Source organism: Somniosus microcephalus, chromosome 3 (genome assembly GCF_052327205.1).
Source record: "Somniosus microcephalus isolate GS21.2 chromosome 3, FLI_Smic_1.0, whole genome shotgun sequence".
Lineage (NCBI taxonomy): Eukaryota > Metazoa > Chordata > Chondrichthyes > Squaliformes > Somniosidae > Somniosus > Somniosus microcephalus.
The window spans coordinates 163942425-163956531 of record NC_140989.1 but is presented as its reverse complement, the minus strand read 5'-3'; the positions used below and the strand labels follow the sequence as shown (position 1 = coordinate 163956531).

Sequence of the window (14107 nt, the reverse complement as noted above, 5' to 3'; positions counted from 1 at the left end):
AACATTGCCTCTGGTGTCTCCCAAGGATCTATCCTTGGCCCCCTGCTATTTCTCATCTACGTGCTGCCTCTCAGTGACATCATCTGAAAACACAGCATCAGTTTCCACATGTATGCTGATGACACCCAGCTCTACCTCACCACCACACCACCACGTCTCTCGACCCCTCTACTGTCTCTAAATTGCCACCAATGCTTGTCCGACATCCAGCACTGGATGAGCAGAAATTTCCTCCAACTGAATGCTGGAGGGCCAAAGCCATTGTCTTCGGTCCCCGCTGCAGGCGCTGTTCCTTAGCCATCAACTCCATCCCTCTCCCTGGTAACTGTCTGGGGCTGAACCAGACTGTTCGCAACCTTGGTGTCATATTTGACCCCGAAATGAGCTTCCGACTACCTATCCACACCATCACTAAGACCGGCTATTTCCACCTCCCTAACATCACCCGGCTCAGCTCATCTGCTGCTGAAACCCTCATCCATGCCTTTGTTACCTCTAGACTTGACTATTCCAACGCTCTCCTGGCCGGCCTCCCATCTTCCACCTTGAGCTCATCCAAAGCTCAGCTGCCTATATCCTAACTCGCACCAAGTTCTGTTCACCCGTCACCCCTGTGCTTGCTGACCTACATTGGCTGACCTTGATTTTTAAAAATTCTCATCCTTGTTTTCAAATCCCTCCATGGCATAGCCCTCCTGTGATCTCCTCCAGCCCTTCGGGATATCTGCGTTCCTCCAATTCTGGCCTCGAGTGTTCCTGATTTTAATCGATCCACCATTGGTGGCTGTGCCTTCAGCTGCCAAGGCCCTAAGCTCTAGATTTCCCTCCCCAAGCCTTTCCGTGCCTCTACCTCTTTCCTCCTTTTTGGACACTCCTGGGAGCCTGCCTCTTTGACCAAGCTACCCTAATATCTCCTTATGTGGTTTGGTGTCAAATTTTGTTTTATAACTCTCTTGTGAAGCGCCTAGGGATGTTTTACTGTGTTAAAGGCACTACATAAATACAAGTTGCTGTTGATGTTTTAATGGGGGGTGGATATCCAAAATATTAAGGGTTTACTTCCATAACATTCACTGTTCTGAAGCATTTCTAAACTTGGAGATGGGGTGGGTGATGAGTTAAGATCTTGATATTAAGTTAACCCACATGGTGGACTTTTTTAGCAGATAATGTTTTTTTTGCTGTATTGTCAAAGAAAGACTTGTATTCATATAGTGCCTTGCACAACCTTGGGATGTTCCAAAGCGCTTTACAGCCAATGAAGTACTTCTGAAGTGTAGTCATGGTTGTAATATAGGAAATGTGGTGCCCAATTTGCACACATCATGGCCCTACAAACAGCAATGTGATGATGACCAGATCATCTGTTTTAGTGATGTTAGTTGAAGGATAAATATTGGCCAGGACACCAGGGAGAACTCCCCTGCTCTTTTTTGAAATAGTGCCATGGGATCTTTTACGTCCACCTGAGAGAGCAGATGGCCTTGCCTGTTAATAACTTGACACATTTCTGATGAACAGCAGCATTAAAGTAAAATCATTCAACCAAGAGTGCTTTTCAATTAGTGATTCTGGAGTAAACTTTTTCACTTGGGATTAATTATTTTGCACAAATCATCAGAGTTATTAACAAACTGAATTACAAGGTCCTGTTCTGCCCTTGCGAGTAATTAGCTCAGTAGTACCATTTTGAGAGTGCGTGTAACCTATTTCTGTTGAGATGTACAACAAGAATGAGCAGTTACCGTTTGCGTATGCTTTGCACTCATTTCCCACTAAAATATTACCAATAATCAAATTGCGAGCAACTTGCTAGTGTGTATTTTTGATATCATTAATGAGTTAATTAGGTTGTAATCAGTTATGAATAGTTTGAGAAGTTTTTTTTTAACTGTGTGCCTATTCTGGATGAGCCTTCGTCAAAACTAAACTAGCTAAAGCAGCTTTGCCGAAAGCATGTAACATAGGATTACACGGGATATACAGCACAGAAACAGGCTATTCGGCCCAACCAGTCCATGCTGGTGTTTATGCTCCACTCGAGCCTCCTCCCATCCTTCCTCATCTAACTCTATCAGAATAATCCTCTATTCCCTTCTCCCTCATCCTTATCCAGCTCTCCCTTAAATGCATCTATACTATTTGCCTCAATCACTCCCTGTGGTAGTGAGTTCCACATTCTCACCACTCTCTGGGTAAAGAAGTTTCTTCTGAATTTCCTATTGATTTCTTGGTGACTATCTTATATTAATGGTTTCTAGTTTTGCTGTTCCCCACAGTGGAAACACACTCTCTGTTTACTCTGTCTACTCTATCAAAACCTTTCATAATTTTAAAGACCTCTATTAGGTCATCCCTCAGCCTTTTCTTTTCTAATGAAGAGAGACCCAGGCGGTTCTTTCTTTTTGGGTATAACTTCGCAGTTCTGTTTTTGATTCCAAAGTCTAAATCATTGATTTAAATTGTGAACAACAGTGGTCCCAGCACTGATCCTTGTGGGACCCCACTTTCTGCCACTCTGAATAGCTATCCTTTGCTCTTTTTATGCTTTCTATATTGCAGCCAGCTACCCATTCTGCTACTTGTCACCTGACTCCACATTCATTAGTTTATTGTGTGGGTCGAAAGGACATTGTCATTTTGGGTTGTTAAGATGAAAGAACTTTCATGGCACCTTTCACGATCGCTGCACATCCGAAAGCATTTCACAGCCAATGAACTACTTTTGGAGTGCAGTCACTGGTGTAATGTAGAAAATATGGCAGCCAATTTGTGCACAGCAAGGTCCCACAAACAACAATGTGATGACCGGATAATCTGGTTGAGGGATATATATCGGGCAGGACACCGGGGAGGACCCCCTTGCTGTTCTTCGAAATAGTGCCGTGGGATCTTTTACGTCCACCAGACAAGGCCTCGGTTTAACGCCTCATCTGGAAGATGAGCCTCTGACAGTGCAGCACTCCCTCAGGAGCGTCAGTCTAGATTATGTGCTCAAGTCTCTGGAGTGGAACTTGAACCCACAACTTTCTGACTCGGCGGCTAGAGTGCTGCCACTGAGCAAGGCTGACACAAGAAGACTGTATCCAATAGTATAAAGGTATTCTTTCGCAGGAATGTCTTGGCCATGTTTACGATTAAGGTTCCCTCTTCTTTCTTTCTCTTTAGGTTCCACTAGCGCGCTCTGTACTGAGATGCCAGATAAGACACTGAAGGGGATAGAGGCCATTTCCAAAAGTGAAGGTTGGTGTTTAAAGTTTTTGTTTCCTGTTTTTGTAAGCAGCAGTGTTTCTTATTTTTAAAATGTCTTTAATGGAGGACTATGGGACAGAGGTATTGTGCGCTGCTTCAGTGTTTGTTGTTATTTACATATCGAGTTACACTTGCTCAATCACCTATGTGTAATCGCCTCCCTCACTAACTGAGAATTAACACTAAGCGGTGATGTCAATAAAATGTAAGTAAAATAGCTGTTTAATATGGAGGCTGCCTGCTCATTTTACTGAAATTCAAAATGGAGGGCAGCAGATGGTCAGTCTGCGGAAAAGGCATAAATGCCTTGTATCAAGAGATCCAATAAGATAGTTACTTTGATAGCTAGTACAACTATTTGAAATGTGGTAAAACCACCAATGAACTCCTGTACAAATGAATAACTGTCTTTAAAGCAATGTTACAGCACCTATGTCCGTTTGCTGAGTGTAAACAAGCTTTCTGTAAAAACCCTGTAACAACGCGATGACGTCATCACGTTGGTCACGTGGTGCCCCGAGTGGTGGGAAACGTCATGATGTCATGATGTCAGAGGTGGGAGGTTCTGAGTTCAGACCTCGTGGAACAAGCTACTGTATAGACCTGTTTGCTGTTGCTCCTGCATGTTTTTGTTTTCACCAGTTTAATTAAATTCGGTTAATTTACTGACCTGACTCAACCTCTGATTTAGATAGGAATCTGTTGATTGTGTGCGGTTTGACCAGCTGAATTGTGTTTTGCACCTGCTTCCGGTCATAGTTTGTTTTATCAAATCCACCTTGTCCATTTTAAGTGTCAAAATTGGTCCATGCTGTGATTGTGAATGTGGTGTCAGGCCAGAAGGAGGAGATTTAAAAATAAATTAAATAAATAAATGTGTTTATGGGATGTGGGCGTCACTGGCATGGCCAGCATTTATTGCCGATCCCTAGTTGCCCTCGAGAATGGTGGTGAGCCACCTTCTTGAACCGCTGCAGTCTGTGTGGTGAAGGTATTCCCACAGTGCTGGTTAGGTAGCGAGTTCCAGGATTTTGACCCAGCGACGATGAAGGAATGGCGATATACATCTAAGTCAGGATGGTGTGTGACTTGGAGGGGAACTTGGAGGTGGTGGTGTTCCCATGTACCTGTTGCCCTCGTCCTTCTAGGTGGAAGAGGTCTCAGGTTTGGGAGGTGCTGCCGAAGAAGCCTTGGCGAGTTGCTGCAGTGCATCTTGTAGATGGTACACACTGCAGCCACGGTACATCGGTGGTGGAGGGAGTGAATGTTTAAGGTGGTGGATGGGGTGCCAATCAAACGGGCTGCTTTGTCCTGGATGGTGTCAAGCTTCTTGAATGTTGTTGGTGCTGCACTCATCCAGGCAAGTGGAGCTTATTCCGTCACACTCCTTACTTGTGCCTTGTAGATGTTGGAAAGGAATTGAGACACTTGCCACAGAATACCTAGCCTCTGACCTGCTCTTGTTGCCACAGTATTTATGTGGTTGGTCCAGTTTAGTTTCTGGTCAATGGTGACCCCCAGAATGTTGATGGTGGGGGATTCGGTGATGGTAATACCGTTGAATGTCAAGGGGAGGTGGTTAGACTCTTACTTGTTGGAGATAGTCATTGCCTGGCACTTCTGTGGCGTGAATGTTAACTGCCACTTATCAGCCCAAGCCTGAACGTCGTCCAGGTCTTGTTGCATGCAGGCATGGACTACTTCATCATCTGAGGCATTGTGAATGGCGCTGAACACTGCAGTCATCAGCGAACATCCCCATTTCTGACGTTATGTTGGAGGGAAGGTCATTGATGAAGCAGCTGAAGATGGTTGGGCATACGACAATGCCATGAAGAACTCCTGCAGCGATGTCCTGGAGCTGTGATGATTGACCTTCAACCGCCATAACCATCTTCCTTTGTGCTAGGTATGACTCCAACCAGTGGAGAGGTTTCCCCCCGATTCCTATTGACTTCAGTTTTACTCGGGCTTCTTGATGCCACACTCGGTCAAATGCTGCCTTGATGTCAAGGACAGTCACTCACCTCTGGAATTCAGCTCCTTTGTCCATGTTTGGATCAAGGCTGCAATGAGGTCGGGAGTCGAGCGGTCTTGGCGGAACCCAAACTGGGCATCCGTGAGCAGGTTATTAGTAAGTGCCGCTTGATAGCACTTTCGATGGCACCTTCTATCACTTTGAGTGAGAGTAGACTGATGGGGCGGTAATTGACCGGGTTGGATTTGTCCTGCTTTTTGTGGATAGGGCATACCTGGGCAGTTTTCCACATTGTCAGATAGATGCCAGTGTTGTAGCTGTACTGGAACAGCTTGGCTAGATGCGCGGCTAGTTCTGGCGCACAAGTCTTCAGCACGATAGCTGGGGTGTTGTCAGGGCCCATAGCCTTTGCTGTATCCAGTGAGCTCAGCTGTTTCTTGATATCATGTGGAGTGAACCGAATTAGCTGAAGGCTGGCTTCTGTTATGGTGGGGACCTCGGGCGTAGGCTGATATGGATCATCTACTTGGCACTTCTGGCTGAAGATGGTTGCCAAAGCTTCAGCCTTGTCTTTTGCACGCACTTGCTGGGCTCCACCATCATTGAGGGTGGGGATATTCGGGATATTCATTGAGCCTCCTCCTCCTGTTAGTTGTTTAATGGTCCACCACCATTCACGACTGGATGTGGCTGGCCTGCAGAGCTTTGATCTGATCCATTTATTGTGGGATCTCTTAGCCCTGCTTCTGCTTTTTAGCATGTATGTAGTCCTGTGTTGCAGCTTCCCCAGGTTGGCACCTCATTTTTAGGTATGCCTGGTGCTGCTCCTCGCACATTGTTGTAGGTCTGGAGTCACATATAGGCCAGACCAGGTAAGGACGGCAGATTTCCTTGTTTCATGGTCACCATTACTGATACTAGCTTTCTATTCCAGAATTTTTTTTAATGTAATTAACTAAATTTAAATTCCCCAGCTGCCATGGTAGGATTTGAACTCTGGCTTACTAGTCCAGTAACAACTACTGTGCTACCATAAGGGCACTATCACGGGGAAAATATTTGGTAATTTTTATTATATTATTAGTTTGTTAATATGTGACCGACTAATTGGATTGAAACTGAGCAGGTCAGCTTTTCCTGTAGCTCAGGTTGGACATTAAAGGTCCTGCGATAGGGTTTGAAGAAGTTCTCCACTGACCATCCCTCATTTGACCAGCACCGCCAAAAATGGAATATCTGGTTCATACACTTGCTGTTTATGGGATCTTGTTATGCTCAAATCGACTGCTATGTTTTGCCTACATTAACCATAGGGACTACACCTCATTGGTTCTGGATCATGTCAGTTTCATCTTGTCGTTCTAAAACGTAACTAATAATGTTCCACACCACGCTGCATATTTTTTTTTTAAATATGCATTTTCGGGATGTGGGCATCGCTGGCAAGGCCTGCATTTAATACCCGTCCCTAGTTACCCGGAGAAGGTGGTAGTGACCATTCTTCAACTGCTGGTAGCAGTTTGATACAACCGAGTGGCTTGCTAGATAACGGATTCTTAAATATCCAGTCAGAAATAGAGGGTACGGTCATGCAGTGGTTATGTTTCTGGACTAGGCATCCAGAGGGCTGAACTGGTAATTCGCAGTACGTGAGTTCAAATCCCACCATGGCAGTTTCAGAATTTGAATTCAGTTTTTTTTACAAAATCTGGAAATAAGTGACCATGAAGCTGTTTTCGTAAAAACCTAACTGGTTCTCTAATGTCCATTAGAGAAGGAAACCGGACATCCTTGCCCTGTCTCGCCTATATGTGACTTGAGTTTCAGTGACATATGGGCTGAGGTAGGGACAGAGGCGGGTGATGTTACCGAGGTGGAAGTAGGCTGTCTTTGTGATGGAGAGTGTATGGGAAGATCATTTATGTAGATTAGAAGCAATAGCAGCCCAAGCATTGTGTGACAACACTCAATGTTGGTAGTGTAGTGGTAATGTCACTAGGCTAGTAATCCAGAGGCTTGGACTAATGATCGAGATGTGAGTTCAAATCCCACCATGGCAACTGGGGAATTTAAATTCAGTTAATTAAATAAAAATCAGTAATAATTACTAGCATCTAGTAATAGTAACCATGAAACTATCGGATTGTTATAAAAACCCATCTGGTTCACTAATGTCCTTTTAGGGAAGGAAATCTGCTGCCCTTCCCTGGTCTGGCCTATGTGACTCCAGACCCACAGCAATGTGGTTGACTCTTAACTGCCCTCTGAAATGGCCTAGCAAGTCACTCAGCTGTATAAGGTGGCTCACCACCATCTTCTCAAGGGCAATTAGGGATGGGCAATAAATACTGGTCTTGCCAGCGTGCCCACACCCCATGAATGAATAAATTCAAAAAAAATCTGTTGTCTCCTGGAGTTCTTTGTCTCAGAGCTTTTAGATTTTTGTTGTTCCTCGAAGGTTTGTTTGTGAAGAAGGGGGATTTGTTTTTGTTTGGTGTGTTTCTTGTTTCCACAGGTGAAGGTAGAGTATCTGTGAGCAGCTATGTGAAGTTCAGTCCTAAAAAAACACACACGTGTAATTCAAAACCAACACTGGGAAGGGAGGGAATAGCAGATTGCCAAAGTAACTGAAGTTATTGTTCAGATCAATGACATCAGGTTACTGTGCCTCATAAGTTTTGAGCTACCATGTTGAGCCCATTTCCGAGCCTTGCCTGCCCTAGGCTGTAGAGTCGTCAACCCTTCTGGATTGTCCTGAAGTCTCACGGAATTAAAGAAAAAAGACTTGCATTTATATTGCGCCTTTCTCAGGACGTCTCAAAGCGCTTTACAGCCAATTAAATACTTCTGAAATGTAGTCACTGTTGTAATGTAAGAAACGTGGCAGCCAATTTGCGCACAGCAAGGCCCCACAAACAGCAATATGATAATGACCAGATCATTTATTTTAGTGATGTTGGTTGAGGGATAAATATTGGCCAGGACACCAGGGAGAACTCCCCTGCTCCTCTTCGAAATAGTGCCATGGGATCCTTTGCATCCACCTGAGAGTAGACGGGGCCTCGGTTTAACGTTTCATCTGAAAGATGGCACCTCTGACAGTGCAGCACTCTCTCAGTACTTCACAGCAGTGTCAGCCTGGATTATGTGCTCGCATCTCTGGAGTGGGACTTGAACCCATGACTTTCTGACTCGGAGGCAAGGGTGCCACCACGATTAGATTAAACTCCTGTGAGCAATCCTGGAAAAAATCATCGGTGACATTTTCTTGTGTTTCTCTCTGTCCGGGCTCGCAATAGTCTGCAGGGTGCCCAGAATGCAATGGGGCCCTGGCGCGCTCCGGTAAAACCGTGCAATGGAATAGAACGGTTTTTGTGGGGCAGAAGATTGTGGGCATTGTGGCTGCCATTATTGACTTTTTTAAACATATTGGGCGACTGGGGATGGGAGGCTGGAGGTCATGTGATGAAACTTCCCAGAACACACTCAAACCCTTCTAGGCTGTTGAGGGCAAAGTAAAATGGCTGGTTATTTTACTAGTTTAACCTAGAAAACTGCTGATGCACACAAGACTATTCATCTTTCAACTTGGTTCAGTGCTGGTGTTGCTATGGAAGTTGCCCAAAGCGTGCACAGCACAGCGCACGCTATGATCTATCTTGGGTCCAAAGCAGATGACCTCACGTGTCCCATGTTGAAATCTATCTGCCACAGTTTTACATATGAAAATAATGGGCAAGAAAGGACCAGGTGGTCTGTCAAGCCTGCACCGCACCCATGATTCATGGAGCATCATGACTAGGTTCAAGATGGACACAGCATCACCTCCACTAGGGATGGACAATAAATTCAGCCTTGCCTGCACTGCCCACGGTTTCAAGACCAACCTTTTTTTTAAATCCTTTTTTAAGAGGGTTAGTTGATCCAGCATTGGCTACTTATCTTGGGGATTTTATTCTAATTTGGAGAGGGGAGGACATCTTTCTAACTCACCGTCTTTTGATAATTTTGTGCTCCCAGCCTCTCGCTCTGTGATCTCTGTCAAAACTACGTAACCATCTTTCATCCTTCGTTACTTTAAGAAGTCAAAGCTGAATCACGATTTTCATCCCTTTCCTCTGCTTCCCTCCACCCCCCGCCCCCGCCCCCCCCCCCCCCTCCCCGATGAGAAATTTAGTTCCGTGACTAATATATACACTTGAAGATAGGGGTGTCAAAATGGTACATAATGTTCCATATGTGGCCTTGCCAAAGAATTATTCTGGGTCAAATAACAGTCTGATTTATAATCAATGCCCTTGAGATGCATCCCAGTACTTGATTGGGCTTGTTTTAGTAATAGCTTGACATTGACTGCTTACTTGCAGTGGATGAAATAAGGCAATTTTTTTTAGTGACACTTCATATTTCCTTGCTTCAGCTCTTGTTTTTGGTGTCCTTTTCAACCCACAACTGAGCTTCAAACCCCACGTCCTATCCATCGCCAAAGCCGCCTTTTTCCACCTGCGCAAACTATCCCACCTCTGCCTCAACTCCATCCCCTCTGCTGTTTGCCACCTCTGGACTCCATTTCTCAGTCGCCTCTCTCTCCTCCCATCCTCTACCTTCCATAAACTGCGATATGTCCAAAATGCGAACACCATACCCTGTCTTGCAGAGTCCTGCTTGCCCATCACCTCCATCACTGCTGACCTACATTAACTCCTTGTCCCAAAAATATGAACTCCTCATCCATATCGTCAACCCCTCCTCATGGCCTCACCCCTCCCTATCTCTATTTCCAGCCATACAATTCTCCCCACTGCACCACCCTTGCCCCTTGCCTCCCCCCCCCCCCCCCCCAACCAGAACTCTTGTGTTTCTCCAACTCTGGCCTCTTGTGCATCCCCTACATCCTTTGCCCCACTATTGGCGACCATGCCTTCAGCCATTTGGCTCTAACTTCTGGAATTCTCTCCCTAAACCTCTCTGTCTCTCTCACTTCTCCTTTTAAGATCCTTCTTAAAGTCTGTCTCTTTGACCAAGCTTTTGGTCACATGTTCTAATATCTTGTTTCTTGGCTCGGTATCAATTTTTGTCTGATTGCGCTCATGGTAAGCACCTTGGGATGTTTTACTATATGAAAGGCGCTCTATAAATGCAGAGTGTTGTTGCTTACCTTTAAAGTTTTAGTATATCAAATACCTTTTTTGTAAATTCCAGTGAATTATACAGACCTGAATAAAGGCACGTTCAAGTTTAGATTGCCTTCGTACCCGCGATCCCTGATTTTAAAAAAAAAAGTACTTGCATCTATATAGTGCCTTTCATGACCTCCGGGCGTCCCAAAGTGCTTTATAGCCAATTAATACTTAAGTGTAGTGACTGTAGATAATGTTGTAATGTAATGTAGGAAACGTGGTCGCCAATTTGTGCACAGTAAAGGTCCACAAACAATGAAATGACAGCATTGCGATAATGATCAGATAATCCATTTTTTAGTAATTTTATGAAAACAGAAAATGCTGGAAATTTCTGTTATTCAGATTTCCAGCATCTGCAGTATTTTGCTTTTGTTTCTTAGTGATGTTGGTTGAGGGATAAATATTGGTCAGGACATTGGGGAGGACTCCTGCTGCTCTTCGAATAGTGCCTTGTGATCTTTTACGCCCACCTGAGTGGGCAGGCGGGGGCTCGGTTTAACAGCTCGTCCAAAAGACCGATGGTGCAGCACTCCCTCAGTACTGCATTGAAATGTCAGCCTAGATTATATGGTCAAGTCTCTGGAGTGGAACTTGAACCCGCAACCTTCTGATTGAGAGGCTAAAGTGCTACCACTGAGACACAACTGACACCTAAATCGATGGTCATATCAAATGGCAACCTAAGTGTTGGCAGTGGGTCAATTGTAACAGAGACTCACTCACTCTGCTTTGTAAACATTCTGAACCAGTTTAACATCTTGGCTTCTCCGTGTCATAACCCAAACGTACCGATCTATGGGGGACATCTCGGCATCGGGTAATTTTAAAACTCTCCACCACAAAACCATTTGCTTGTGTGCAAGGTTCAAAAGTTCATGGTACCTATGCAAGGGTAAAACTCTGTCTTTCTGGTTTGAGAACCAGCTTATGTGGCCAGCGGTCTAAGTGTGGGGGGAAATGTGCTCCTATGCACCACACGTTGGAGACCCCAGTCCAAATGTTCTGGTAAAAATACCTCAACCCACCTTTTGAAAGAATTCCAGCAGATTCATGTACAATTGTTCCTAAAACAATCCCAACTCCATTATGGGCTTCACGTTCTCTAGATTAACCTAGATAGTGTCCAATAAAATGCTGTCAAAAACAGTTTCCCAGCTACAGATATTGGACTAACAGCAGTTATTTCCTGATTAATGCCTTGCTCTTTGCATTTTTTCTCTTTTTTGAAGAGCCGAATTGCATTGCTTGACCTCTGGTGTGAAGCTTCTGACAATATTGACGAGAACCTTGCCTTTTTCCCCTGTGGATTCTACGTGTGTGTCCTAACTGCTCCAGTTATACTGTGGACATTTCCTGTTCAGAAAAGAGGAGAGGAACCCAGCAACTACAGGCCAATCAGCCTAAAGTTGGTGGTGGGGAATATTTTGGAGATACAAATCTGGTACAAAATTAAGACAAATCCAGCATGGGATTAAAGGGACAGTGGCAGGATGGATACAAAATTGGCTAAGGAACTGAAAGCAGAGAGTAGAGGTTAGGCCCCAACAGGAGTATAGTGGCCAATTCTGGGCACTGCACTTTAGGAATGATGTCAAGGCCTTAGAGAGGGTGCAGAGGAGATTTACTAGAATGGCACCAGGGATGTGGGACTTCAGTTATGTGGCAAAGCTGGGGTTCTCCTTTAGAGCAGAGAAGGCTAAGGGAAGATTGAACATAAGAAATAGGAGCAGGAATAGGCCACTTGGCCCCTCGAGCCTGCTCCGCCATTCAATAAGACCATGGCTGATCTAAGGCTCAAAGCCACTTCCCTGCCCGTTCCCCATAACCCTTCACTCCCTTATCTTGCAAAAATTTGTCTATCACCACTTTTTAAATGTATTTAATGAACCAGCCTCTACAGCTCTCTGGGGCAGAGAATTCCACAAATTTACAACCCTCGGAGAAGTTCCTCCTCATCTCTGTTCTAAAAAGGTGACCCTTTATTCTGAGACACTGCCCCCGAGTTCTAGATTTCCCCATGAGGGGAAACATTCTCTCTGCATCTACCCTGTCGTGCCCCCTCAGTATCTTTTTATATGTTTCGATAAGATCACCTCTCATTCATCTAAATTCCAATGAGTATAGGCCCAACCTGCTCAACCTTTCCTCATAAGTCAAACCCCTCATCTCTGGAATTAACCTAGTGAATCATCTCTGAACTGCCTCCATTGCAAATATTGAATAGTGGTGTTAAAAATCATGAAGGGTTTTGATTGATTAAATAAGGAGAAAATGTTTCCAGTGGCAGAAGGGTTGGTAACCAGAGGACACAGATTTAAGGTATTTGGCAAAAGAACCAGAGGGGAGGTCATGAGAATTTTTTTTTAATGCAGCGAGTTATGATGATCTGGAATGCACTGTCTGAAAGAGTGGTGGAAGCAGATTCAAAAATAACTTTCAAAAGGGAATTGGATAAATACTTGAAGGAGAAAAATATTTGCAGGGCTATGGGTAAAAGGCAGGGGATTGGGACTAATTGGATAGCTCTTTCAAAGAACTGACACGAGCACAATGGACCGAATGGCGGCCTGTGCTCTATCATTCTGATTCTCGTTGATAAGTATGTTGCTGTTCTCTGCACATGTTTGTGATTCTGAGCTAGATAACGGCATGTGGAATTTTCCTGAAAATTTTGATCTATGAAGGATTAGTTTAACATGCATGCCAGATCATGATCGATCTCTCTTTCTCTATTCTCTTTCACTCTGGAGCTCGCTCTCTCCTTCTCCTGCATATGTGCTCTCCCTGAGCTCAGTCCTACATACGCTTGCACTTCCTATTTTGTGGGCCTGGAGGTTTAAAACGGGTTATATTTTAGTACTGTTGCCTCACTGGTGGATAAACCCTAAATTGGAACACAGATCTATTTGTATTAAGCAATTCAATATTAATGGGAGCAGAGATTTACACTTTATACACCTATGTGACTTATGAAGACAAATTATTACACATTAAATCAACAGCAAAATACTGTGGATGCTGGGAATCTGAAAGAAACACACACAATGTTGGAAACGCTCAGCAGGTCGGGCAGGATCTGTGGAGAGAAAGAGAGTTAATGTTTCAGGTCGATGAGTTTTTATCCGACCTGGAAGATGTTAGAGCTGAGCAGTTTTTTTCAGTAAATACAGAGATGGAAAAGGGAAGGAGGATGAAAGAACAAAGGGGGAAGGTTTGTGATAGGGTGAAGGGCAGGAGTGATTAAATGACAAAAGGGGTGATGAAGGCAAAAGACAGGTGATAAGTAAAGAAACAAAAAATGGGTCCAGAGGAGGTGTAAATGGTTGTAGTAGAATAGCAGAGGGGGAGGGAAGTATGGAGAATCTGGCAGAGAAGAAGGCTTCCATGGCCCGGGGACGTGGTGGAGAAAGGTGGGTGGACCCCAGGGGCGCGGACCACCTGGCCATGTTCCAATTGAGGATCCCCATCCCCAGCACCAGCCCACACCCCGTCCACTCCAGTGGCTCTGGTGCAGCCATCCTCCATTACTGGCACCTGCTGTCCAAGAAAATGGGAGCAGTGGTTAAAATCTAAAGTATCAGCTGTAGCTCAGTGGGTAGCACTCTCGCCTCTGAGTCAGAAGGTTGTGGGTTCAAGTCCCACTCCAGGGACTTGAGCGCATGAAGCTAGGCTGGCACTCCAGTGCAGTGCTGAG

General features: G+C 44.7%; 1 protein-coding gene across 3 annotated transcripts in view; it reads left to right on the top strand.

The window, feature by feature from the left end:
- LOC147121518 (pleckstrin homology domain-containing family G member 1-like) overlaps positions 1–14107 on the top strand; it is a 276360-nt gene that overhangs the window by 94840 nt on the left and 167413 nt on the right. For all 3 annotated transcript variants that reach the window (XM_085981837.1, XM_085981839.1, XM_085981838.1), the window contains exon 2: positions 3169–3243. In XM_085981837.1, coding sequence (XP_085837963.1) covers positions 3195–3243 — 49 coding nt within the window. In that variant the 5' untranslated portion in view covers positions 3169–3194. The remainder of the gene's footprint in view (positions 1–3168; positions 3244–14107) is intronic.